The sequence below is a fragment of the Plodia interpunctella genome, chromosome 6 (assembly GCF_027563975.2).
Source record: "Plodia interpunctella isolate USDA-ARS_2022_Savannah chromosome 6, ilPloInte3.2, whole genome shotgun sequence".
Classification (NCBI taxonomy): domain Eukaryota; kingdom Metazoa; phylum Arthropoda; class Insecta; order Lepidoptera; family Pyralidae; genus Plodia; species Plodia interpunctella.
The window spans coordinates 4,295,501-4,322,002 of NC_071299.1; the positions used below are offsets into that span (position 1 = coordinate 4,295,501).

General features: G+C 32.3%; 1 protein-coding gene across 1 annotated transcript; it reads left to right on the forward strand.

The window, feature by feature from the left end:
- On the forward strand, positions 1-25,450 carry LOC128670611 (very long chain fatty acid elongase AAEL008004). Its single transcript, XM_053746402.1, has 9 exons — positions 1-158; positions 17,166-17,311; positions 17,665-17,772; positions 18,001-18,081; positions 18,272-18,328; positions 19,365-19,470; positions 21,811-21,947; positions 23,264-23,419; positions 23,714-25,450. The coding sequence occupies exons 2-9, from the start codon at positions 17,171-17,173 to the stop codon at positions 23,858-23,860; spliced, it is 933 nt and encodes a 310-aa protein (XP_053602377.1). The 5' UTR covers positions 1-158; positions 17,166-17,170; the 3' UTR covers positions 23,861-25,450.
- Positions 25,451-26,502: the final 1,052 nt, after the last annotated feature.

A 26,502-nucleotide genomic window follows, 5' to 3' on the forward strand; every position in this document is an offset into this window, starting at 1 on the left:
ATATATACGGCTGTAAGTGGCGCGCGCGCACATTATTAGCGACAAATCCGCGCGTAGCCCACGCGACTCCTAGGTCTCAGATCTTGCGGGCGCCCGTCTCCACTGTTGTAGTAGTCCAGTGTCTCAGTGAATATTGTGTCGGGGACGTTGTTAAGCCGGTAAGTCGTGTTGCAATTACATTTATTAATAGAACGAAGCTTAGAGGTGTTGCGAAAAAGCTCCATTGGATTTTTTTCCCGACTTTGAATGTTTGACAGAAAAATTGTTCAAGTTAAACTTAGATTTAATAATTAAATGAGATATATATTATTATAAGTACTTACGATTTACTCAACCCAGGAAACTGAAAGACAAAAACTAATAATAAAAATTGCACATTCTCCAAGACCACGAGCGTTACAACAATTTTTATCCAATAAACTTAATTCAATGTCAAATGATGAATTTGCTATAATTTGATATTATGTATAGTAATCAAAATAATGTTAGAAGGAATATCTAACCTTCTAAAACGTGGTCATTCACTATGTATTTATCGTTTAATATTTTAATGCTTTTCATTATAATTTAATATAATTTAAATAAACTATTATGCAAATTGTATTCCTGGTTACGGTTTAACTAAGAGTTAATACCTACTTGTAAAATTGTTTGCCTTTGCAACCAAGTACAACATGATTAATATTGAACACTTGAATACCTACATGTTAAAATTATTTTTTGTCATAAAAGTTAGTTAAAAATGTAAGATGATAAAAAACTAAATGTTGGTGGACAAGGTTTCAAACTACCCACTGTTCTATGGCCATGAGTTTTTAAACTCTAATGTAAACGAGCATTCACAGAAAACAACCTCATGGGAAGACCATGTCGAATCCTTAGGTATGTGAGATTTGTGCGAAAGTATCTTTCTTGCGAAGCCAGTGAAAATGACATCGGCAATTTAGAGCTCCTCGTCTGCTAGCTGCAATTTGCCCAGATAACCCTATTTTCTCTTCATAGCGATATTCATATCGAATTTCGAGGTAAAATATGCCGCATGTGCTATACCAATTCTATCCATGCACAAATTTCAAAAACGCGCAATCCGCTTTTATTCGCGGGCGAGTAACTAACGAATATCAAAAGTTTGAATTTTGCATTTAATATTAGTAGGATTTTGAACGTCATAGTTTCCATTCAATTTATTAATAGTTCTCTGGTGATTCTTATGAGTCTGCCTTATTGGCGGCTAACAGCTCCATTGTTTGTGTACTGTTAGTAGGTGCTTGGTGATCGTGTGAGCACAGCGCAATCTTGGCATCTCATAAACTGACCTAAAGTGCGGGCTTGCCCTTCCTAGTCGAAATCAAGTTCAATGACTTCCTTTTTTTTCTACGGATTATGAATATTTTTCAGTCACTTTTATATACCAAATCTAATTAAAATTTAAATAATAAGCAAATAAAAAAAATAAAAAATTAAGAGGTTGATTTACTATTTATATAGTCAACATGGTTACCATATAGACATTAAAAAACGTAAAGAAAAAATATTTGGTAAGGTCATCACATCATTATTTGTTCGTCTAATATTTCAAAGATTATCAAATATGATTCATGATCATATGGGTACTTGTAAAATCCAATTAAACTATCAAATATTTTTTCGCTAATTAATTCTTAATAATTTTAAATTTGATTGTTGTAGTGATAACATTCATAAAGTGATTTGACAAACATAAGTAAATGCATAGTTAATGTATATATGTATTTCACAAGAGTAATATTATTTTCTTATTTACCTGTACCCGTTGCCTGTATCTGTGTTAAGGATCTACATTAAATTAAACTGTACAGACACAAACAAGCTCACTAAAATGGCATTATGTTACGACATTTTTATATTTATGTAACTAATAAAACATTTATTATGAATTAATGTAATATAACATGTATGTATATATGTCCGAATTGTAATGTAATGTATAAATAAGAATTAATCAGCGCACACATAGGAACACAATCAAATCTATATACATAGGTAGGTACACTGTATACATATATGGTTGGTTTTAGCAATAAATAAAAAATTGGCAAAATTTTTGTGGAAACCTTATTTTAGTATATATGATTATATAACATTTCCATTTAATTTTAACTTGAAATTAAAATGTTAAAAAAGCTAAAATTTTACGCATTTAGAATTTTTTTTGGAATGAAACAGAATTGAATATTTTGCTTTATTCGGGTTTGCAAAATAATAAACGACCGCTAGGTAGCCTGGGCCATATGTCAAATTAGTTACTCTGCATGAATCTTTATTCTATGAATTGACTTTATCAATTATTCACGTGTTGTTGACTGTACACGATTTTTTTCCAGAAAGATGTCGCTAGATCCGGTTTTCAGTATCATCTTATTTCTTATGTAACTCACGGTCAAGATCGAGAATATTTTTTCTTACGGACAATCGGCAGTGGCGTAGCGTGCCTTGGACCCGTCCTGTATCAAACTTAGTTGAAAGGCCCAAGTGAAGGGTAAAGATTTCATCTTTTTGACTTTAAGACTGAAATAAAACGCGTAAACATTGCTCTTCGTGGAGTTTTTTAATATGATGTTTTTCCTGGGAAGCATGTGGTTAAGTGATATTATACTGATTTTTGCATCCACACATTGGGGGCTCCTGAGGTCCGGGGACCCGTATCATTGATACAGCTGATACGGCGGTTGCTACGCCCCTGACCAGGTTGTTCAAGCTTAAACCAGCCCAACTAGACTGGAAATTACTTAATACCTAAATAATCTTCTTACTTCTTTTTTCTGACTTCTCTTTTCATTCGAACAAGCAATATGAAAATAACGACATTCAATTCCTGAATTAATTTGAATAGCCCATGAATAAGAGCAAAGATTACAATTAGTGTTTCTTATGTAAGTATATATTATGCGTTTGGATTACTTTTATATACATACATGACACTACCTTTTTAAATGTTTACGTTTCACACTTATTTTCTAGTGATTTAGTTTTTGTATTACAATGTCAAAATCGACATTTCTAAAAGCTATAATAGAACTGAAATAAGTTTCTCCATTCTTGCATTGAGTCTGCGCAATTGTGCATGTCAACTTAATTATTCAAAAGTGTACAACTGTTTGCTCAACACTTGAACCTGGACTTGAATATCCACGTGTATTTTAGATATACATGTAGGCATCATTGTATTTGTACTTTGCATTATAAATATTCAAGGCTTGAAACTTTAATTTCATTCATAAGAATTTAATTATATTATTTGTAACTGCAAGTCTTCCAACTTTTTTCGATATTTTTGCTTGAACAAAAGCTCGTAGAATCTCTTATTTAAATTCCATGGAAAAGGTGAAAACAAAATGTGATAGTAATACTAAATAATATTAATATGAAACAGTAAAACCGACCATACGTTGCAGTGCACTGCACACGTGTTAAGAACCTCTGGATCGCACAGACCGAAAGTAAGTAGGACTCTTCATTATACTGTGCCGAAAGTAACGTCTGATTTATTTATTGCATATTGTACTAGTATAGTGAACATTTAATAGATAGTACTTTTACAAACTAAGAATAAACAAAAGTACGCGAACGCAGTCTGCGCAGACCTATATTCTAACTTCTCAAAATACCTTCTTATTACTTTTAAAAGATTGTACTAAAGAATAAATTTAAAGACGTTATCTGTTGTAATAACAATAATAAAGGGTGATTAAAAATGGCAAAATGAACAATACGCATAATTCCTAGTGTCGGAAATCTTGGAATCATGAGGAAAAATCGCAGAAGGCCGCGCTGCAGTACAAATATATGTAGATTACTCCAGACTTGTTTATAATTGAATGGTTATATTATATCCTGTAGGTATTGTCATAAAAACTATGATTTCCTTAAATATCTATGTCTCGTAAGGTACTTGTCAGAAGTAGTGTACAAATAAAGGCAAAATGTCTTGTCAATTTCAGTCTAGTCATGAAAACTGTTTGTCTAAACGTCCTACGTCAAATGATAATATAGAGGTACCTGCCATAATGGGTTACCTAAGGATTTACTATTTTGATGCCTGAAAGAAGAAAAAGGTCCACGCCTTTGTCTTCTTTCGGACGATTAAGTTACAAATCGTACGTGCAAGAAGATGGAACGATTCCATATATTTTCCGATGCTGAATAATGCCGACCTTAGCGATGCATGCCATTCCCTTCGGTTGTGTGCTTTCCTCATCCATCTCCTTCCAACAATCCTAACCAAATCGTCGTCCGATAACTGTATCACATTTCGGCGACCAGTTCTGGGTCTCCACTATGATCTGTGGTGCGGCATATATGGTCCGCCCATCGCGCATCGGTTGGAAAGTGGTGATGGCTATTACTGTCACATGCAAGATTTTTAAATGGGACGGGTGGAACAAGCCGCGTGCTCCCGCTCGACGCAGGTGGACGTCCTTCTTCAGAAAATGGACCACGTGATCCAACTTTCTTTGTCCAACCGATCGGATGGTATGTTGCTTATTTTATGCATTAGATAATTGTCGATAATTAATAAATATATGTAGGTTTTCTACAAAGAGTGCAATAACTTTAAACGGGTTGTATGCGCCTTTGCACTCAAATCCAATTTCCAGTCATATCCTTCCTGTTATAAACTGTTAGGTGCGGCCAAGTATATTTACTGTAAGTGAATTCCTTTTATTGTTAGAAAAATATGAACGATTAAAAGTATCGGGGCTGACTTCATTATCATAAATGCTAACAAATTGTCTAAAATTCAATTCACAGTACAAAAAGTTATCGAAACACGAATTTATATATTTATATAGTTATGAAAATATTACTTCTATAATTAATAATACTTCAAATCTGAAATATCAAGTATCTACAAGTGTATGTAACAAAATATTTTCCCATAATTCCTATGCGTTACCTTCTGTAAAGTTGAATGTTGCAATGTTTATTGTAGCTTTGAATGTCATCGGTGTGGGCTTTCGCGTTATGTTTCGAGTTTCCTCAGATGACGACGTTGCAATAGACACAAGTCTTGTCTTCTACACAATGGGATTTGCATTTGCTGTCTGTGGCCAGGTCATGGTCCATTGGACGATCTTCATCGTAGGCGGCTCTAGTATTGTCTGTGGTTGTAAGGTCATCTAAGTCCTGTGACATTGAACTTAGTCTGTGTTGAGCCGGAATGCGCTCTCGACTCGGAACGAGTGTTGCAAGCGTTGCAACGCAGTTATTAGTAGTGTTGCAATGCAACCAGTGGCTTGCGCCGAGCGCAGTAGGAGAAAAGTCCGGAACATAATTTTCAAGTTATTTTGAATGGTTCACAGACCTCTTACTCAATAAAAAAATTATATCTTAATTCACGGTTTTTTTCATTTTATGCATTTACATATAATTTCAATTTGTCACTAAAGTATTTTACAATTTTCGCAATTGAAAACCTAGGTTAATTAGTATTCATAATCATTGCTAATTGTAGCACTATTGTTATCATTGTAGGGTTACGAAATGTAACCCTACAATGATAATAATAGTTAAACAGCAAAGTAAAGTCATAGGTTCTTAAAGAAAACTATGCTATTGATACAACAGCCTATTTGAACAAATCAGATTACAAGGCAGATCGGTTTTTTACATCTTCCCATAGACCGTGCTGATAAACAAAAAATAAGTAAGTACTCTACAACATAATGTTGTATTTTTCCTCTGGAAATTGTTTGGTACTTAGTTTGGTATATACATTTTTGCAAAATGAGCTTGGTCATCGCAATCGTTGGATGATTTATAAGTTGGATATCGATCCTACTAATGATAAATCGTGAGTCTTAATACTAGTTCTTATTGTATGTCAATATGAACTACAAATGAAAAGCAGTTTTTACTTAAAGTTATCAGAATAGACACCACTTGGACAGTTGCGTGAGATGGGATGAGTATTAGCCGCGGTGTCATTATCCTTGCAGGCGCGGGCGCAGCCGCAATTACAAACGGCCTTCGTAGAGGACGCCGCTATTATAACTAATAATCTGTATTTTAGTTTATACTGTATTATATCTTTTTCTAACACGACAGCTAACATGAGATAATGCTAATACATATTATTTTTATGCGTAAAACATTTATAAAAAAAGTAAACAGGAAAATGACCAAAATGTAAAACAAAACTCTTAAACTATATACGTCTCAAATAATTACGTATTTTTTATACCATGCACGCAATGTTCTACCTTTCGTTGTCCTTATGTGTGGAGTCTTGACGTCAATCCGCTCCACCAATTAATAAGAAAGATAAAACCGGCTTTTGGCTGAACTTCGATCACATAAGAAAAATAACCAGCTTTTTCTAAAGCTCGTAATTATCATAAAAAGATCATTCGTTATGACGCAGGTCAAATTTAGATCCGATTCGTGTGAACGAACGCTTATTCGTCGTCCTTCTTATACCACAAACATAAAAAAAAATGACAAAACAACAGCCAATTTTTTGGGGCCACTTTATTCTAAAACGATTATAAAAGAGAATAACAAGCTTTGGATAGTGAAACTGGCATATCTACCTCCGTGATACCGGCTTATAATAATTCCGATCGGAGTTGATGAGACACCTGCATAACTTAACATCATCTTCTATTAGCATAAAATAACCAGTAAATGATGACATATGTATTCGCAAATATTTATCAGAATCTATCGGAATATACCTATAAATTAATGTCGTACCTAAATACGCGATAGAGGTCATACAAGTAACAAATCATTGTTAGCCGGTATTGAAGAAATCCTTATATCAGCATCTAAAGATAATTACGTATTCAAACACCTGGACTAGCTTTGCGGTTTAGTTAGATATTTTCCTTCAAATAATACTATTAGTAAATGTAATATCGAAAAAGCTGTAGTGCACGAGTAGCTTATTAATTTAGCATTAAGTTTACTATATTTACTTACTACTTATTCTTATAGTTTACTTGAATAGATAAAGTTTGTACATTCGAGTACTTTTATAAACCTAGAGAATCTTATAAGTAGGTGTGTGTGGTTTTCGATGTCCTAAGTGACGAAACAAAAAATAATTTGAAGAAAATCATTGTAAGCAAAAATGCTCCAAATTAATTCATGTAAAATTTTACCAGTAGAGTATTTCGGGCTTAGATATAAGTATTTGCTTTGCAACATTTTGTTTATTTACAGAGGTTATATTCATTAGGTAAACAGTAACGCACTTGTATTAAAATTAGGGTTTCTTTATTTTAATATTTATTTACCAAACATAAGATCATGTTACGGTAATTTCCTTAAAACTAGATACCGGAGACGGAGACTGCAAAGGTGTGACGATTCTGAACCAGTTTGACCTGATTATATTGTTATGTAAAAGGTATCTAATCCGACATCTATTTTATATTATGTATTATTCAACTAATAAAATTACATCTATATACCTCTATTTTACAACCATTTTTGTGTATCTTTTTTAACTCCATGTAAACACATGGAGCGTCGTTTTGTTACAGAGCTCTTGGAGCGAAAATCTTCCAAGAAAATAAATTTTCAAGATACCTTTTACCATCCAATAAGCGAGTTCATATGAAATCCAAATTTCCTAAATTTGGACTCACGAATATTGGTTAGGCATAGTTAATATCGTTATCACCGATTCCTTGTTATTACATTTGCTATGTGGTATGTACTTGACGTATGTATATTGAGAACATTCTTAGGGAAAAATTGCAACATTCTGCATTTGTAGGTTCATTGCCCTATGTCTTGCGAGTTATTACAATAAAATATTTGCCATTATTCTTATTTGAATATTATAAGAAATTGCTTTTTGCATTGGTTTGCAAGTTTGATTTGATTTGGCTATTCAGGTCATTACGTAACTAGTTTTACTCGAAAATTTTATTTTCGGGATGGGATTTGTGCGATATGTTCATGTCTTTTTTAATATACAATATTAACAATTAGCTACTCTATTTTTAAATAAATGTAACAAAGATATTTCGCACCTTTATTGTTTTTGACTTAGAAAGTATACAACTTTCTAAGTCAAAAACGCCGTAATTTAAATGACTAATTCTAGGTATCTAATCTTCTTACTATAATTAAAACTAAATATTAATGAAACTAAAATACTACTTGTTACATAATGACTAACTAGTTTAATGAGCTATACCAAAAATTAAAGCATGTTGGTGTCCATGACAGTGAATTGAATGTTCTTACATTTTCAACAGTGTTCTTGGTTGAAGCAGTTCTCTGACTTATCAAATCCATTTATATTGGTGAGTATGATAGTTATAATACCAGTTTTAATCCACGATCGAGTAATGCCATCTCTGGCTTGCGGTGAAGGAATATATTTCAAGGAAAAATAGTGATATAGTTTTCAATGAAATGAATGTAAGAAATGGAGACTGCAAAAAATTTTATTTTTTATATGGCTTATAGTGCCGTCGTCAAAAAACACGAGTTCAAAACGTATACTTAAAACATTTTATTTAAATTTCGTCATAGAAATGTCATAAAAATAGTAATCTTTTCATGTGTAACATTCATTATTTTCCCTAAACGATTGGAGTATTAGATATAAACGCCAATGTCAAAATTATTTATAGTTTATTTTAATTTATGTAGGTACAGTAACCGCCCACCACAATATGCTACAATGTGATCTTGATAAAGTCCCAATTAATTAATCACGGTGAGAACACATGGTGACGCGGAAGCGCGCGCACTGACCATTCCAGTGCACATCTTGTCGTGCAATGAAGCTGTCACTCTTGAAAAACTATTTTTCAGAGTGTATGGTGGAATAAAATTAAAGCGCATCATTTATAAACGTTAAAATAAGGAAAGACTGCAAAATAGCCATTACCACTATTTGTTACGCAAGTTTATTTACATAGGGTTGAATGAACACAAAAACAATTTAAGGGACAAATTTAATCCATCGTTTTTATTTGATTCATATTTTGTATTTATATAGTTGCAGTGTCACGTATATTAATTTTATTTTGAGATTCGGGATAATGTAACCTAGTTTTTTATTTTCACCAATGTTTTGATTTTTATAGACGTCCTATTTTGAACATGTATTTTGAATTGACGTTTAAGAATTAATCAGTTGCCCTCTGTTGATGATAAACAAAAAAAATACTGCACGGATTTGAGGTTTTTACCAATAGATAGTGTGATGATTCCTGAGGAAGTTTTAGTTATATAATTTATTATGATTTTACCCCAGCGAAGCCAGGACGCGATGCTAGTTTAAAATAAAGTAAACCGGAAAATATGATCACAACTGTAAGGAGAAGAATATTTGGTCTGATCGAACCTTCCGGATTATCGCAATGCAATACAATTTAATAAACATTTCTGCGTAAAGTATGAACTAAGTCTAACAATGTATTTTTTTCTTTATCCCGTCATCATAAAATATATATCTCTAACTAGATTTGAGATCAATTTCTGATATATATTTCCAATTAAAAATGCATACACATATGTATTGCATGTTTGTTTTGCGTTACGATTACATTAACACCTTGGCACAAGATATATGACGTCCGCCACTGTCAATTTGCTGGCCTTTTCTGTTTGAAAGTAGACACATTCACGTTAGTAATGTAATATTTATTGTGCCTATGTTCGAAGTCTATGTGCTGTATGCTGTACCTATGTTGGGTCATATCATAAGTGGAGAGCAAAGTTGTGAAATCCGATGTTATAGGTATGTACTGTGCCCAAGTAATTGTGTCCGCGAAACTATGTTTTAAGTTTCAATTCGACTTCTAGATTTGACATTGAGGCTTTCAACAAAAGAGCCTTATAAGTACTTTTATTGTTGATATCTAGTCCATAGACTACGGTATTTTTTAAAGACAACCTCCATAGAATATTATTTGACGATGGCGATGTTTTTGTTTCATGAAGTCACATTCGTACTTCATCTATTTAAACTTGACATAGGTATAGTATGTTGAGCTACCTACCTATGTCATATTATATTCCAAGAACTCTTATAGATTTTATGTGATTAAATGCGGATGCGTAGTTTCAAATGGTCAGTGGTTAAATAATCCAGACATTACAACACACCACACTGTTGAAATAGGTAAGCTTTTTAGGCATTCATTAGGTGGAAATGCTAGTAGGTAGTTTGAAATTCTAATTTCTGTATAAAATGCTTTGACTTAAAGATTATAATTTATTATGATTTTTTTTCTTTAAAACAGCTAATGCGCAATCCTGAGAACACGAGTTCCTGTATTCAAACGTTGTCATTCATGTCCAAACAAAATAAGCCGCTAAGCAATTAAAGATACTTTGTATTCAAGTAGTCACGTCACATTTTTACGGTTACTTAGAAGCAGAGCGATGCGCCTTCAACTTGGTTTTATAATTCTACTATTCTCCTTAAATACGAAATTAGCTATGTTGTAAGATGTTGGTAGGTGTTGCTCATTGCAAAGCTAAATCGAAGTTATTTGATCATTTATGTGAGAAATAGTCTGCAATGTTGCTGAGAAATACACAGTACCACCCCTGTTTCCCATGGGGGTAGGCAGAGCTCTGGCTAAGGATTTCCAATTGCCACGATCCTGACAATTCTCATTCGCTACCTCTATTCGTATGACAAATTCCATGTGAAATATTTGAAGTGTTGTTTAAGCAATGTTAAAGGTTTGTTCAAAACCTAAAAATATTGTTAGGTTCAATAAATGTCAATAATAATGAACCGTTACCACTAAAACCAAATATCTTTACTTGTGGTTCTGTGATAAATTTTATATAAACTAATTAGAAATGGACTATCATGCCTATGATAAGATCTAAATTGCTCGATAATTAATAAAACCTTGGTAATTAATAAAACCGACTACCACTACATAAATTAATAGACAACTTAATGTTTTATTAATTTATCGTATCGTCACTTTTCTAGAAGGGTTTAGAGTTTTCAACGTTATCCGATATTGTCTCGATTACCTTTCTGTATAAATTGTGCTCTATCTTGCGTGTCTGCAATGTATTTTTATATACCTAGGAAAATAATTAAATTAGTTTTTCAAAAATGCATCAAGTATTTATTATTAAGTGGGTTGTTTTGTATCGCCTACAAAATATATTAGAACTACATTTATCCTGGCTCAGATCCCAAGGAAAGGCATTTTTTTAACGGACGCATAAATCCGTTTCGACCTTTTAAAGTAGCACTACCAAACAAATAGTTGCCCTTTTTTTGACAAAAATATTCTTGTGGTCATTATAATTACCATTTTAAAATATATACATATATAAGTACTTATAATTCTATAAATAACATAAATAAAATGTCATATTTTCGTGCTAAAACTTGTTATTTTTAAGATTCTTAATCGATTAGGTATATTAATTTTTTACATCTATAAATAGCAGATGTTTATTTATGAACTTTTTATTCTATAATATTCATTTTTATACTATTTATATATTTTTCTATAATATTATTTATCTAGATCTCATTTGAAATTTTCAACCCAGACGTAGATACATCGTCACTGTGATTTCCGTTTCGAGCGGAAGTTTAATTATAATTACCTACGAGTACATGGCCACTAGCAGAAGTCGGAACGGATTTTTTTCTATATATCAGCATAGCTATACTTTACATAACAAGTTTAATTACTTTATACTACCAGTGATCGTAATTCACGGCTGTAGACCAATTTGCAACAGACATATGCGTCATACCATAGCTGTGGCATAAAGAATACTTGGCTATGGTTATGAAAAATAAGGTAATACTGAGTAATTATAGCAGAATACGTAAATAGCAGAAGGCATCGAGAATATTTTCATTGTCGAGAAATGATTACAAATGTCGATGTCTGCTTCATTGTTTTGCAATGGCAGTCCCTGCAATTAAACTCGTTTGTCAGAAGTGGTGGAAATTCTTTATTTTTCTTTGTTAGTGAACTACGAGTACCTACCCGGTAATCGCGGAAATATTTTATGGAAACGAAACGTGTTTTATGTTTGTCATAGGAAAACACAGTTCCCATGATTCATTTTTTTTATTAAGTAGTTTTCGTGTATCTATAAGTATAAATCAATTTTATGTCCGTAGTAGAAGTAGGTAATAATATTTACAGATGCTTCTAACTCGTGGAGTATAATTGGTCCAAATAAAAAAAAATTGCAGTCGCCATAAATACTGAAGCACACCATGCACATTTATAATTCGCAACAAAAGTTTGTACTTATATTGTGTAGTCAACACACCGTAATGTATACATCTTTCGTGAGAACGTGGCAATACTTTGCTCATTAAAAACTCACCTATAAAATATGCCACTGCAATAAAATGAACCTGATATATTTTTCTTTCAAAATTACTTTTATTTTCACAACGAAATGATTATCCTATCCTATAATAAAACCGTTAATTTGAGAATGTTTGGTATGTTACTACTATTGTAACCTTATACCTGGTGAAAAACCTGTAACAATACCATTCGTACATAAGGAATTTTTCAAAAAATATTTTTTTCAAGTGGAAAATTTTCCTATAATTTTTTAAAATTGTAAAGATCGTCATACATATTTTAGTTACTAACACCTACATTATCGTAAGGTAGAAAGTCTTTAAAAGGGTTTACTTGAATATGCGTCTCTCACTAGAATTGTAGCAAAGTGAGCTCATGGCCAGTGGTTGCCGTCAACGACGCCATGTGTATGCGAGTCCTGCCTGAGGCGCAATAGTGCACCGGGCGAGTAGGCACTATCATGTGTCGTCGTCACACATACGGATGAACGCCTCACCACTGGCAACCAAACATGGGATTTCATGATTTAATCATAAAAAAATAAAATGTGTCTGTATCATTACAATTTTGAAACTTCTTTTTACAGTGCTATGATTCATACAATATGTATCATTCTACTTAGCTATGCTATGTTGATGTAGTAGGTATGTATGTATTTTTGGCTTTTCCATTACCCTCTTTATTTCAGATATAATTTCGCTGATAAATCTTTAATTGTGCAGTTATGTTGCGAAAACGATTTCCTTCACTTAATATTCACTTATTGATTTTGAATCTAAAGAAGTCATGCAAAATTACGACTATTTGTTGTCCGATTGAAAGATACTAAAATTAAATTTCAACGTATTCTAAAATGTTCATTCCAATCAGTATTAAAACCTAAGGAAACATAAACATGATTTTCTTTATTTACGGAAACTAACTTGTCATAACACGGCATGACCATGATCTTTGAATAGCATGAAATAATTTTAGAATTATTTTTGCATTATCAAGGTTCTTATATCATATGCATCCCTTCCTACTGTTAAATGTTAATCAATTATTGACGGACGGAAAGTGTAAATTTGGAGGAGCTGAAATGTTTTACTTACAAAAAGGATGATTAAATATCATCTGTTAGTTCAATTAGCAGAATTTTAGCTAATTAATAAATATGTCACCTTGGTCCGCTGGAAGCATCGAACCGGTTTGCATCTAGGCCAAAATAAATAATTGGTAAACGTGCGATGAACACATAGTAAATACTAAAAGGACGAAAATGTGGACGCTCTGGTCATTTATAGCCGTTTGCTAGATAAATGCCATATAATATACATATTAGCTAGCATGTGAAGGCGTTAAACCAATTTGACGGATATATAGGTATCAAAAACACCTAGGTCACTGGTGATCATATGTCAATAACATCTGAACTTAGATTTGTTTTCAGATGTGTATAGAAATAAAGGAAGTATGCGCAATACCAATATTTAAGGCAACCTCTTCCATAAAAACTTCCTATAGACCCGTTTTGTTAGAAACATAACAAGTGTTTTTCCATAAACAAGAATCTAATTATTATGTATGAATTAATCAACATCTCAGAAAAAAAAGCAAAAAATTTAATGACCGCACAAAAATAGTTACCTTCGTGAACTGGTTTTATTTATAGAACTGACGCTTTAGTTATCGAGATTCAAGTTTATGATTAGATTTGAACTTTATATTTATGAATGACTGATCATAGTCCGCATTAAGTATGTATGTACTCGTATGTATTAATAAAGAAAACTTATTGGGGTTTCCATTCCACTTTAGACATTGTAAATATCATCATGTACGGTTACCATGCAAGAATTCGATTTAAGATTGTGATTTAGAAAGAATACTGTAGAGTTCGTTGATCTGGTCAAAGTCCGTGGTGTCGACACAGTGGCTCAAGCCGAGTATACTTCCAGGACGAGTTCCAAACCTGTCTCGATCTGGTGCAGGATGTGCGTCAGCCTTGCAAGTCTTTGAAAGGACGTCAATAAAAGCAAGGAAGTTCGTACATTTTTATCGTTCAGTCTTACGCATTTGTTAAGTCTTGATCTATATAGCTTAGTAATATTGTCAAGTAAAGTCAACTGTACTCAATGTTCGGGAAGGTTTGCTAAAACCGTTTGACATAGGTACAATAGTTTAGGTATTTTCCATGTTATGTTCATAATTAAAGTCTTATTTAGCTTTTACACCCGGCTTCACCTGCGTGCGTGAATTTATCTGCGAAAGCGGAACAGATATAATTTTGATATAAAATATGACCCCCCCATTTTATAGTCTTTTCCCCAAATTACTATAATGAGGGGTGAAAGTTTTTTAAGAAGTAGCCCATGTTTGAACAGAGTTTTACTACGTGCGTACCAAATTTCATCAAAATCGGTCCAACGGTTTAGCCGTGAAAGCGGAACAAACAGACATATACATACATTCGCATTTATGTTATTAGTATAGATGTATATAAATTTCTGCTCACGACATTGGTATATATCTAAAATAGTATTAGGAAATTACCTTGTACATAACAATAAGGATGTTATTAATTTGGCGATAACAAACATAGTGTATTATAATCCAATACAACCTCAAAGGTATAGTAATGATCAATATACAAAGATCAAACAATCTTTAAAGGAAGTATAAATGGGGACATTTATACTTATTTAAGTATTTATCCTCTCTCTCTTATCTGATTCTTCCAATCTCGTGTTTCCAATTTCTTCCATGGCCGTTGAGCGTCGGAGCCCAGGGTCCGCTTTCCTAATTTTTTGTTACCACTTCGCATGGTCGTCGGCATCCCTGGTTGTCAGACTATTGGCACGCATCCTTGACATTTTAAAGTATTTTTACTATTCAGAATCAAATACGACGTATTGAATATATTATTTGAAACTATAGCAGATACTAATTAATGTAAATATAATCTTTCACGTCACTATGATAAATGACATGTATTGGGTATAGAAGGGCATGTCGCGTTATATTAAATGCGAAAGATACACAGCTTTTGATAACTGCTGCAAACTATAATTATATATTCCTACTTATATACTCAATGTGTATATTATGCTGACATGTATTTTATTCAATGGGCGAGGTTAAATTACTTTCTAAATATGTTACATTAAGATGTAATATTATGTTTTATTTGAATTAATTATATTGTAATCCCTGCTATGCTCATTAGGATTTAACATTTATATCCAACTCAAAAGCGTGACTCTTCTTCTTTATCTAGTCCATCCACTATGGAGTGCACCTTATAAATTCCGCCTTGCGCTTTCCTTACTTTTTCTATTATGTGGAAGTCGCTGCAACGGTTTCACGGCTACGTACATTTCAAAAAATGTATAGAAATGTGATATTTTTGTTTTTAACCAAATAATCACATATAACTATAACTGCAAACACGATTTAGAACGCACAATATTTAAAGGGCATTTTGAAGTATGCCCGCGTACACGCATTAGCCTTGGATTTGAAGTATGAGAATGGTTTTCAGATGCACGTTCCATACGTCCATTATAAAACTATGAATATAAAGTAAATAGATTGTCACTTTGTACAGAATATAATTTGCTGAATTTTTACTTAATTCGATTGTAACTTCCTCCATATAATGACACAAAGTCGGTATGATGGTAATTTATGTAACTGCATGCGCCACCCAATACAAACTTTTGTATTACTTAACATTTGTAATAGCTTTTTTCCGCACTTCCTCCAATCCCCATATAATAATATAATCATTAACTCAAAAGTGCGATCATTTGTTTGTTTTGGAATTTCATCTCTGTACACAAAAATTTGCGAAATTATAATTTAGCATATTTATACTCATGTATTCTTATTCATAGTAATATCATAATAACATTATTTGGATTAATAAATAAAATAATTAAATAAAAATATTCACACATTAATTAATGTGTGAATATTTCTATTTTGACTAGAAGAATTAAATCTTCGTATACTGTACGCAATTTGTGGTGTTATGGGTATTGTATAATATATACAGATAGACTACTTTATGTTGATCTTTTAGTTATTAATAAGTATCTGCTTGCCATCACTTGCTAGAAAATATTGTCTTTGAAAGGTTTTATTGAAACAGTTTTTTATCTGTAATTTTGTTATTTTAGCTAACTGTATTTCTTTAAATCACCTATTAAGTTTTTATAAACCAGTTCCCAACACCAAAGGATCTCGAACTTTCGATATCAAATTGTCAAAGTTTGACGTAGTTTGACGTAGATTAGCTTTTGTAAATTATAATATTATCTGTTTATAAAAACCACACGAACAGACGCTAGCGATCCGGTATAAAGTAGGTACCAGTTGGTACGTTAGCCTATCCTCCTGTTAATCAGGTATTCCCCGCTTTAAGCATATTTTTTATTGCATGTTTAAGGAAAAAAACACAAAACTAGGGACTAAACTAGTTCAGCTGGTTTAGCAAGAGTGAATACTCTTATTCACTAGACTAAGTAAAATAGAAGTTTGTACAAAATAATATTTCAATATTTGTTTTTTATAATTGTAAATCCAAATTTATATAGTAATAGATACAATCAAGTTTATCTTAGCACAATATCAAGCAAGCCGAAGATCGAATGCGGTCCACCCTGACATTCGCCGCACAGTGCACTTGAAACCGATTCACTGTCCACAGTTACTACATCTAAGCCTCTCATTGTACACCAGTACCTCGCCGACTATACATCAAATCAACAATCACTGAAGAAATCGATCATTACCAAAAAACTGTGTAGTGTCGTGTGTTTTGTGATTGTGACGCTTTGTTTCTTATTATTACAGTAAAAATGGAGGTGCTAAATAGGCTAGTGGCGCAATATCATGATCTTATGGACAACAAAAGTGACCAGAGGGTGAAGGGCTGGCTCCTCATGTCGTCGCCATTCCCAACTTTAGCGATATGTCTCACATACGTCTTCACAGTCAAAGTAAGTTCAAAACATATAATTTCGCTCCACGTTCGACGCTAACGACGCCTTATTTATATAATAACTCTACTTGTGATTTAAATGCAGATATTATATTTTTCATCGGAAAATACCAATACTTATATTAATGGACATTTACTGCGATGTTAAGTATTTAAACTGACATACCGATATAGGTATTATGAATGAACTATAACGAAGTTCATTCATAATCTTGAAAAAATTATTTATATATATTCAATGTTAGTTTTAATTTTAATGGTTCAAAACCTATCTACCTAGCTACCTTTCTTTTGATTTTCCGTTTAATATCTTCATACTGAAGCATTAATGACTTGTAATTTATTTTTCAGGTACTTGGACCAAAACTTATGGAAAATAGGAAGCCATTTGAACTTAAAAAAGTACTTATTTGGTATAATTTATTCCAAGTTTTGTTCAGTATTTGGCTGTTTCGCGAGGTAAATATGTTTATGTATTTTCGAAATTATTATTACTTGTAACTAATTCACCTTCATGTTACATGCAATTTGGCCGATAAATAATATATCAATTCATTTTGTATTCAGAAAAAATACCAATTATATATTACATAATAAAAAAGCAAAATATAAACAGTGGTTTTGAGTCTTCGTAGTATACACTTTTTAGAGTAACTATTACTACTCTCTAAATTTTTTGTTTGTCAGAGTTTGGCGAGTGGTTGGTTCTCCACGTATAGTTTCCATTGTCAACCAGTCGACTACACCAACTCACCTGTAGCTATGCGGGTAAGATATATATTACATATTTATTTTTAATAATATTCAATATTCTGAGATAAAGGAAATAATGTTTGTGACAAATGGTAGCAATTTTAGAAGTTGAAATACCTGTATCACAGATCAAAAAAAAATAAGATAATATTCCGGTACCTATAAATGACTATTTAGTAATAATGTGACATAATTAATTTTGTAGACAGTGAATGGATGCTGGTGGTACTACTTCTCCAAGTTTACGGAATTTTTTGACACGGTAAGTGAGATAAACATGTTTTTTATACTATAAGTATCTTAATGAAATATAGAGATGGCATTTTAAGTTAATTTAAAAACTCTTTTAGAAACAAAATCTGAAGTATAACGGCTCGTAATCATAGCGCTGTATTGATATATATTTTTAAGAATTATAAAAAAAATATAATGGCACTTATTTAGTGGCTGGAATGAGTCTACATATTTAGTCCCGATAGTTATTAAAAATGTGTTGTAATAACAACGTATTATTACAACTTTACGAATAAATAATTCTAGGGTACCGTCCCCTGAATTAGTGAGTACATAAGTTTCAATAAGTATCTATAGCCAAAACTACGAACTATTTTTATGTAGCTCTAAAAGAATATTTGTAAAACTTAGCCACGCCCAATCTCTATAATCTTTATAAATGGCAGAATTACACAAGTCCTTCGTTGTGTAGTTACTGTTATATATGCGAAGTTTTCGCTTACTATATAATCCCACTGTCAAGGTGACCTTAGGCTTATTTCCGTACTCAACATGGCCATACGGCTTATTTACATACAACTATGTGAATCTAGTTCAGTAATGGACTTTTACGTCTGTTTGTTTCCTTATATAAACTACATAAAATGTAACTCATCCGACTATTTACACATAATAATATTAAATTGCAAACTAATTTACATATTACCTTGAAACGCTTCTTAAAGCTAAAAGAGAGCGTTGAAACTTCATTCATAAATTGTGATTTTAATGGATGATATGAAGTAAAAACATTTTATAAGACAGCCAGATAAATAGCCATACGATAACACAGGCGAAAACATAATTTCACTTTAGGGGCTACTTCAGTAATAGAGAAATAAATACATACTTTAATAAAATCAATAATAAACGTTTGAAAATTTATATGTTCCATATTTTCACAGCAAACTTAAAAAAAAGTAATGACACTTAACTTTTATTAAGGCCTGGATGATATTTACAGTAATTTATTTACTGAAGAGTTATCTGGAGATAATTTTGTAATATAATATTTCTGGTTACAGATCTTCTTCGTCATGCGAAAGAAGTTTGACCACGTGTCGAAGCTCCACGTGATTCACCACGGGATTATGCCCATGTCTGTCTGGTTCGGGGTTAAATTCACACCGGGTTAGTAATATTTTCTCTTTTATGTATCAGAGTGACACTAGTGTCAGATTTTATTCTAGTCGGGTAAAGGCCTCTGAAAATATTTCACGACAATCTATCGTCCTGTAGCAAGTAATAGCATACACACTAGTAAACGTTCTATTGGGTCCAATGTTGTGTTTCGTTTTTGTTCAAGTACTTATATAAGATATATGCTATTAAAATAGTCACTGTCGTGGGAATTATATAAAATATCATAGTTCTTAAGATGTGAAATGTATTTATTGGACTTGCGTAAAATAAGTTGTATTATTATTTAAAATAAAAAAAAAACATTCTGCGTGTCGTCTGCTGTGTTTCTATATCTGTTATATAGTAGGTAGTTATTAATAGTAATTGCTAAGCTAGACTTTCACGTTTAATTAGGACATAAGTACATAGAATTTATTTTAATCTAACAAAATTACATATACTATACTCTCATGAATTTGGTATAAAATATAAATGTTTTTATTAATACTATCACTAAGAGCCAGTAACTCAAATATTCAAGTAGCCAGCTTTTTTAAATGTTTCCTCATGGACGTCACTGCTAATAATTACAGTAATCATTCTTAGTGTGTTGTTTTAGTACGAAGGATTTATAAATATACATTTGCGGTACAAGCACAAAAATAAACGTATTTGATATAATGCTTGAGATAACACCGAATGAATAAGTATACTTACGTATTCAGGATGTTTCGGACAAATGTACCTAAAGTGAGAAGGCCAGAGCACAATAAAATAAAACAAAAGTCAAGGATCTCATGTAGGTAATATCAAAGAGATTAAATCTGAATCATTTATTAACAAAACAAAGTTCGTATGAAAAGTTTCAGGACACACAGGACAGAAAGGATTGCTTAAAGCTTTTACTTTTGAATTCCTTTAACTTCTATATATTACAGTGGGTAACTTGCTGGGAGTAATTCCTTTCATTTTTTCCTTTTAGTCAACTTAGATTATTATAGTATTTAATTGAATAATGTAACGGTTGAACAAATTTATTTCTACTTTTGTCTGAACAAATTCTGCCTAGCTCAAGTATTTACCATAAAACGTACTGGTCGACCTTAAACACGGTCGTAAAATATATTTGACAGAAGTATGGATCGCGATGTGACTTTAAGTACACTGTGTATAGTACAAATATTTGAAGCAGTAGTTGGTATTTCCTTGTAAATTGAATGAGATTACAGACAAGGATGCGCTTTTATGACTAGTGAGTTAACTAACATAAAAATGGACCTATTAAAAGAAAAATATATATTAATATTTCTTTCTTTTAATAAGTCCATTATTGTATTCCGGCTCGCATTCAGCCGCCATACGCGTAAGAAGATATATGATTAAAAAAAAATAATACATTGAGATATACATACAGGGGATTCCGAATATTAATAAATTTAGAGAAACAATATCAATACTTTTTATAAAATACATATAGATACAATTTATACTTTGGGCCTATATGTACAGAGATCCATATCAGACATATAAGTAGAATCTGGTTAGGTTGATAAAACCCAACCTAACCATTCGAATAGTTAATTGAAATAACAAACATAATTATTTCCTTTTATAGAATATGTACTTGGTTGGTTCATAAACATGAAGGCTCTCACTATAACAAGCAAGTGACAGACAACCATGGATTTACTAGTACCTACTAATTCCATGCATACACCAGCTCCTACTTAACACCTTCTTGTCAAATCACTTACATTATTCATTCACATTCCCATAATCGGAATAGCAAACATTGATCAGACAACTAGCAAAACCGTAACTAGGAAACCATGATCATGTATTTGATCAGTAGTTAGTTAAGTATGGACTTTCCTCGAGAAGGATGTAAGCCAATTTTAATATGGTACTATATTAATTCTAAGACACAGACACATTATTATTGAAACTTAACTATACACATACAATGTAAACAATTGGAAAATATCAATAAAGTAGATGATTTTAAAATAAGTTATTTAAACAAGTTACTATATCATTTACGTATCTACGCCTATGCGCCTATTTAACTACGAAGCACATTTTCTGAGTGACTATAGTGACTATTAATTAAGTGATTTGAATTAAAACGAAGGCTTTTTATTGCGACTAAGTACAAATATGAATCTCTCTGGGAATTTCGTTGAATCTCCTATTATTGCTCCCCTAGTTCCGTACACACTCTAAACGGAACCTACACGCCAAATTTCAGCATTATATGCCCAGTAAAATCGGCTGTGTGTCATCAATCAGTTAGCTAATGGTACTTTTATTAATATTATGATAAATTGTTAAATATGTTATTACTTTCAGGTGGCCACTCAACCTTCTTCGGAATGCTAAACACATTTGTGCACATCGTGATGTACTCGTACTATCTGTTGGCCGCCCTCGGACCGGAGATTCAGAAGTATCTGTGGTGGAAGAAGTACCTTACAGCTCTGCAAATGGTATGTAATATCCCTAACAATATACTAATAGCTTCTATAAACATAAGTGTCACATTCAACAGAATCACATTTGTATAATAATAAATCAAGGCATCATTGATTAAAATTGAAATTTATATTCAACTTTTTAATTAAATTCAAATATTTAAAAGCTTTATTTCCTTTCCATATCGGACATATTGACATCAAATTTGCATATGGAGAATCTAGCGGATATTAAATATGATTTTAATGGTAATACGATGAATAAAGCATTGACGTCAAGGGCTGCTAGTGGAGGCGAACATCTTTATAAGATGGAAACAATTTTATTGCAATGTGATTTTTATACACACAGTACTACATTTATGTAGGCGACGTGCGTTGTGACGCAAAAATATGGCATGATGTCGTCAACGTCTTCTGAAATATTTGAAGTGCTCTTGACAGAATCTCATATCTTACATTCTTTGGGAAAACTAATGAAAAAATCTCAGATTATACCTATATAATAGAGAATATACTAAGATAACATCAGAGGCATTGAAACTATTTTAGTGTCAATTTAAAAGGATGTTAACATTGTTAGGGATACATTGTAAATATGTGATGTAAGTGTGAGGCTGAAGGATCAATTATATGTTAGTGTAAATGGTTTTCAAAATACAGTAATTTCTAGCTATTTGCCTTGAAACATTTTTCATGGGCACTAAACGAATTAAAGGAGTTGTGACTTTTTCATTCGGTTTGTACGAGACATTTTCCGAGGAAGTCAACCACATCATAAATAATTTTGTGGTCGAAAGTACTTTTTATTTTTTTAAATATATATTAGTCTTAGGTAATCTTTTCTTTTCAGTGTTATGGGAGAGAATTTGCCATTTCGTTTACAAATTTGAATTATTAACTAAAGTGTGTGTTTGTTCGCTATGTTTTCCCTCACCAGAAGCATTGGGCGGTTTTTGCAAACATGATTCAGATTAATACACAAACTCTTAAGACACTATCAGAATAAGTAATCGGATTTTTTTTTTAATTTGACGCCTCTTTGATGCATTTTATAAATATAGTCAAAAAATTAGTATTCAAAACATTTCCCAAAATGTATCAAAATGAAGCTCATTAAATCGAATTCATTGATGATGCTCATTTTGTCACTCATTAAACCTTAATATTGTATATTTTTTATCATTCGTATACCTTGTTCGGGCTCCTCCTTATTCTAACCTGAGACCTATCGATCACAAGCAGGAGTCTTAACGATGATCACCTTTATGATCCAAGCATACCATATTCATAGACAAAAAATGTATTAAAATGCGTTGACATATTTGCAGGTGCAATTCGTGCTGGTGTTCGTCCACGCGTTCCAGCTGCTGTTCATCGACTGCGACTACCCGAAGGCCTTCGTCTGGTGGATCGGCATGCACGCTGTGCTCTTCTACTACCTCTTCTCTGACTTCTACAAACAGGCTTATCTCAAGAAAGCTAATGTGAGTGCCTTCTTATTGCTGTTAACAGCTATGTTTTTGGTAATATATTGCAACGCAATAACTATCTTCACAATTTACCTGTATTAATAATAAATAATAAATAGTAGTTTCGCCATTTGCCTTTTTGCAGTGACAACCTACATACCTAATAAAGTAAAAAAAATGATTTTTTACAAATTGGACCTATGTGGGATTGTTATCTATTAACGTAACAATATACCCTCCTACTGGTATGCCATTTCCTCAACAATATGAAGAGTACCTTTCCTAAAATCCGTGATATTTATTTCTCAGAGAGCCAAGGCGAAAGTGAAGGTCGAGGTGGATGCTGCCAAGCTGGAGAGCAAGGAAAGGAAGCTGCCACTTCTCAACGGCTTCAGCAATGGCTCGGCGCTCGGCGACGTGCGGCAGCGCGTGGCCGGCGCTGTCGCCTCGCAGTGACCACCGCTACGCTCACCATGTACAGAGGAACTCACTTGCAAGGCCCGGCAACGGCGTCAATACCATTCAATAAAGACGACTTCACAAATTTTCCAATCTTCGTCGTCGGCCAAGTATTCTTGTCATTCTGTACAGGCAGTGACAATAATAATATGATATCTGTTTACGCGAACCAAAGACAAGGTGGTTCGGGATCTACAGCCTCGCCAGAAACGAGACCCGATTTTAATAAGCCAGTTTTTGGGACCGAATACTTATAGTCGTGACGTCTGAGATTATACTTTCGTGGATACTCAAGCCTGTAGACTAGTGCTGTGAACACCAATAAAACATTTATCATGTGTGTTTAGAAGTCATGTCTTGTTGACGGTCCACGAATGTGTTATAGACAATATGACCGAAGTGATTTTGTCTTTATTTGTCTTACAGAAGTGTCAAATTTTATTCGGACCTCCACCTGCCTTTATACTTACCAACAACGTACAAATCTGGATATTATTTTAATGTTTAGTGGGCTTATTGTCTATTTCCTGCTATTGCTATCAGATTGCGACATTGTGTTGACATAAAACGCTCAATTAGTTAAGTTTTAGTGAGCTTTAGTAGGTAATTAATTAGGTGTAGTAGGTATAATTTATTAAAATTGAATTAATGAAGATGTGGCCTGGCCGGACCCTGGCCGGATCCCTTGGGATATTTATTTGGATTTTATTTATCGGGCTGCGACAAAGCCAGTATTCAAATAATTCCATCAAATTAAATATATTTTACATGCATCTATAATTTGAAATGTAGAACATGCAATAGTTTTTTAATTTTTTAATTTTGAATGTTTTTTTTTTAATTTTGTATATATAATTTTGACTATGATGTGAATATTTCGACAACTGATATTAAATTGTTATTAAGAAAAAAAGATTTCGTCCATATAAAAATAATGAATAAATAATGTATTTAAATGCATAATATTGACATAATAATCTCAAAATATAAATGTACGATTCACAATATCTTTGGATTATATTTGTATTTTGGTGTTCCTCCCCTTTATTTTTTACTTCGTTTTTGTTATTGTATGCATGACTTTACTCATTTTGGTTTAATTTTACATAAAATACAACAATCTTTGTGAATTTCAAATGTACGTATATTAGAACTTACAATATTAGAACGTACGCAAATCTGTCAACTTTCTTTACTTATTCCTATGATTTGTTTAGGTAGTTTTGAGAGTCTATGCTGTTGTGATAATAAATTGTGATTGTCGTTTACACCACTGAAGAACATTGGTTGCAGAAAAAATATGGAATTTCTTTCACCGCTATCGAAAATTCTTAAATGCTACTTAAAATTAATAAACAATAACATAACTATAGCTAATGACCTCTTTCGCTATTTATATTTTTTATACTCATTTACTTTCATTAAACGCCCTTTTTATCAAAGTATTTTTTAACGTGAATTGAAACACAGATTGTTGAATTTTATGAAAAATGAGTTATTGACATTGTAAATAGTAACATAGGTTAAATTTTGGTATACAAAAATATAAATTTGGGACATTTTCAAAAATATAATAATGATAACCTGGTTTTTCTTTTTATTTCACAGTTAATACCTACCTAAGTACCCATTTTATATTTATTTGCAGAACAACGTAATCAGTGATATGGATAGTATATTGCGTTTAGATTAAATTGATTACAGTATTCTGAATATGATTCTTGAAATTTTAGATCTCAAAATTATCATCATATGATTAGGTTCCGAGCTCAGAGATACCTAGGTATAGAAAAAAGTTTAGCTAATTACTTCAAAAAATGCAAGTTTGTCGAAGTTTCGATTTTGTTGAACCACACAATTAGCCACTGCCACTCTTTATGACATCTAGCGTAGAGTAGCGAATACAAAACGTACTGATGCGACGTCCAAAAAACATTTATTTTGATGCTTTCATATTGTGTGATATTATTTTTACAGTGACATCTAGCGTAGAATAGCTAACATAAAAATGCTATTCTAAAGGCTGACTTCTCAAAGGCTCGCTCATTCTATTCTTCGATCCTCATTTTATATGTCCAATTAACGGCAGGCCCGGGGTGGCCCATTAGTCATCCTTCGTGCTATCATACTTTCGAATTTGTATTCTGGGTGCTTTTTTCAGTAGCAATTTTGGGATAATATTACATACCATAAGTTAGTCTCTGTAAATTACACAGATTTGAGTTAACACCAACGTGTTCGAGAGTTATGGGTTATATACCTTTGTGGAAATTCTTTCTGAAATATTATTCTAACAATTAAAACATAATAGGTTTTATTTTACTTTGTATGAATAAATGAAATATTATTATGGTGTATTTTTATGGGATTTAAGGAAGCCAAAACAATATTTTTCTCTATTTCTATGCTTTTTCGCGCATCACATATACTTACCAGGCGAAAAAAAATGTTATGTTAATATTCAATATTCTATGAATAATGCTCTGAACATTTATGCAGGTATCATTGAAGTTATAGAACAATATTGAGTTTTTTTTACATCGAGCTGGAACGCATGCGTGCACATTTCGCTCCAACAAATACATACGTATTTTTGTCTAAATTGTTCGTTGGTTTCCCACGCGCTTTGGGAAGTGACA